Raw genomic sequence first — 898 nt, forward strand, 5'->3', positions numbered from 1 at the left:
AATCCAAAATCCCCCCCTCCCCCCCCACGACCGCGTTCATTCATAAATCCCCTGTCGCGTCGGGAGTGTTGGCACACCTCCCCCCCCAACGCTGCTTCCCGTCTCCTGCCTGGCCCTCGGGCCTTCCCCCAGCCCGACCTGCCGTCCCCACTCCCCATAATCCCCACCCCCGGCGCGTGCACAAATCCCCCGGCCGCCCATTCACAAATCCCGAGGCGCGGGAGGGTTGGCCGCCCTGGCGCGCACTCCAAGATGGCGACGAGCGGCAAGCCTCGCCACGGGCAGCCCAAGAACATCTCCTCGCTCATCTCGCGGCTCCACGGGGCTTTCGCCGATGCCATGGCGCCGCCCAAGCTCGTCATAGACAGACGGACCCTAGAGAAAACCTGGAAGCTCATGGACAAAGTGGTAAAGCAGTGCCAGCAGACCAAGATGAACCTGAAGAACTCGCCTCCCTTCATCTTGGATATTTTGCCCGACACTTACCAGCACCTGAGGCTCATTTACACCAAATACGAGAACAGTCTCCACACCCTCAACAATAACGAGTATTTCAAGGTGAGTCTCGTGCCCGGTGCCCTCCCCTTCGCCCCGTGACACCTGACACAAGCCCGATTTACCTTATTTACACCGAAATCCACCGCTATTTCTGCTATTTTCTGCCATTTATCACCCTCTCTTCCATTTCCCTTGACCATTCCTCTCACTATTTCGCGGGGCTTATCACCGTTTCTCCCTCGTTTCGCCCGAAGGAAACGGCGAGCCCTCGGGGGGGGGGGGAGCGTTCTGTTGTTATTTACCTCCTGTTTATCAGCCTTTTTATCTCCCTCTTTATCGGCGGCCGCTCGGTTCCTCCTCGGGGTCGGGCAGGGGTTTGCGAGGAGGGAATGCGGGAATT

The 898-nt window shown here is 58.9% G+C and overlaps 1 protein-coding gene across 1 annotated transcript in view; it reads left to right on the plus strand.

Annotated features, from left to right (window-relative positions):
- Positions 1 to 6: 6 nt before the first annotated feature.
- LOC119588625 (E3 ubiquitin-protein ligase CBL-B-B-like) overlaps positions 7 to 898 on the plus strand; it is a gene marked incomplete at its 3' end in the record, with an annotated part of 53262 nt that continues 52370 nt past the window's right edge. The window contains 1 exon segment of the mRNA XM_037937265.1: positions 7 to 558. Coding sequence (XP_037793193.1) covers positions 253 to 558 — 306 coding nt within the window.

The sequence above is a fragment of the Penaeus monodon genome, chromosome 24, assembly GCF_015228065.2.
Source record: "Penaeus monodon isolate SGIC_2016 chromosome 24, NSTDA_Pmon_1, whole genome shotgun sequence".
Taxonomy (NCBI): domain Eukaryota; kingdom Metazoa; phylum Arthropoda; class Malacostraca; order Decapoda; family Penaeidae; genus Penaeus; species Penaeus monodon.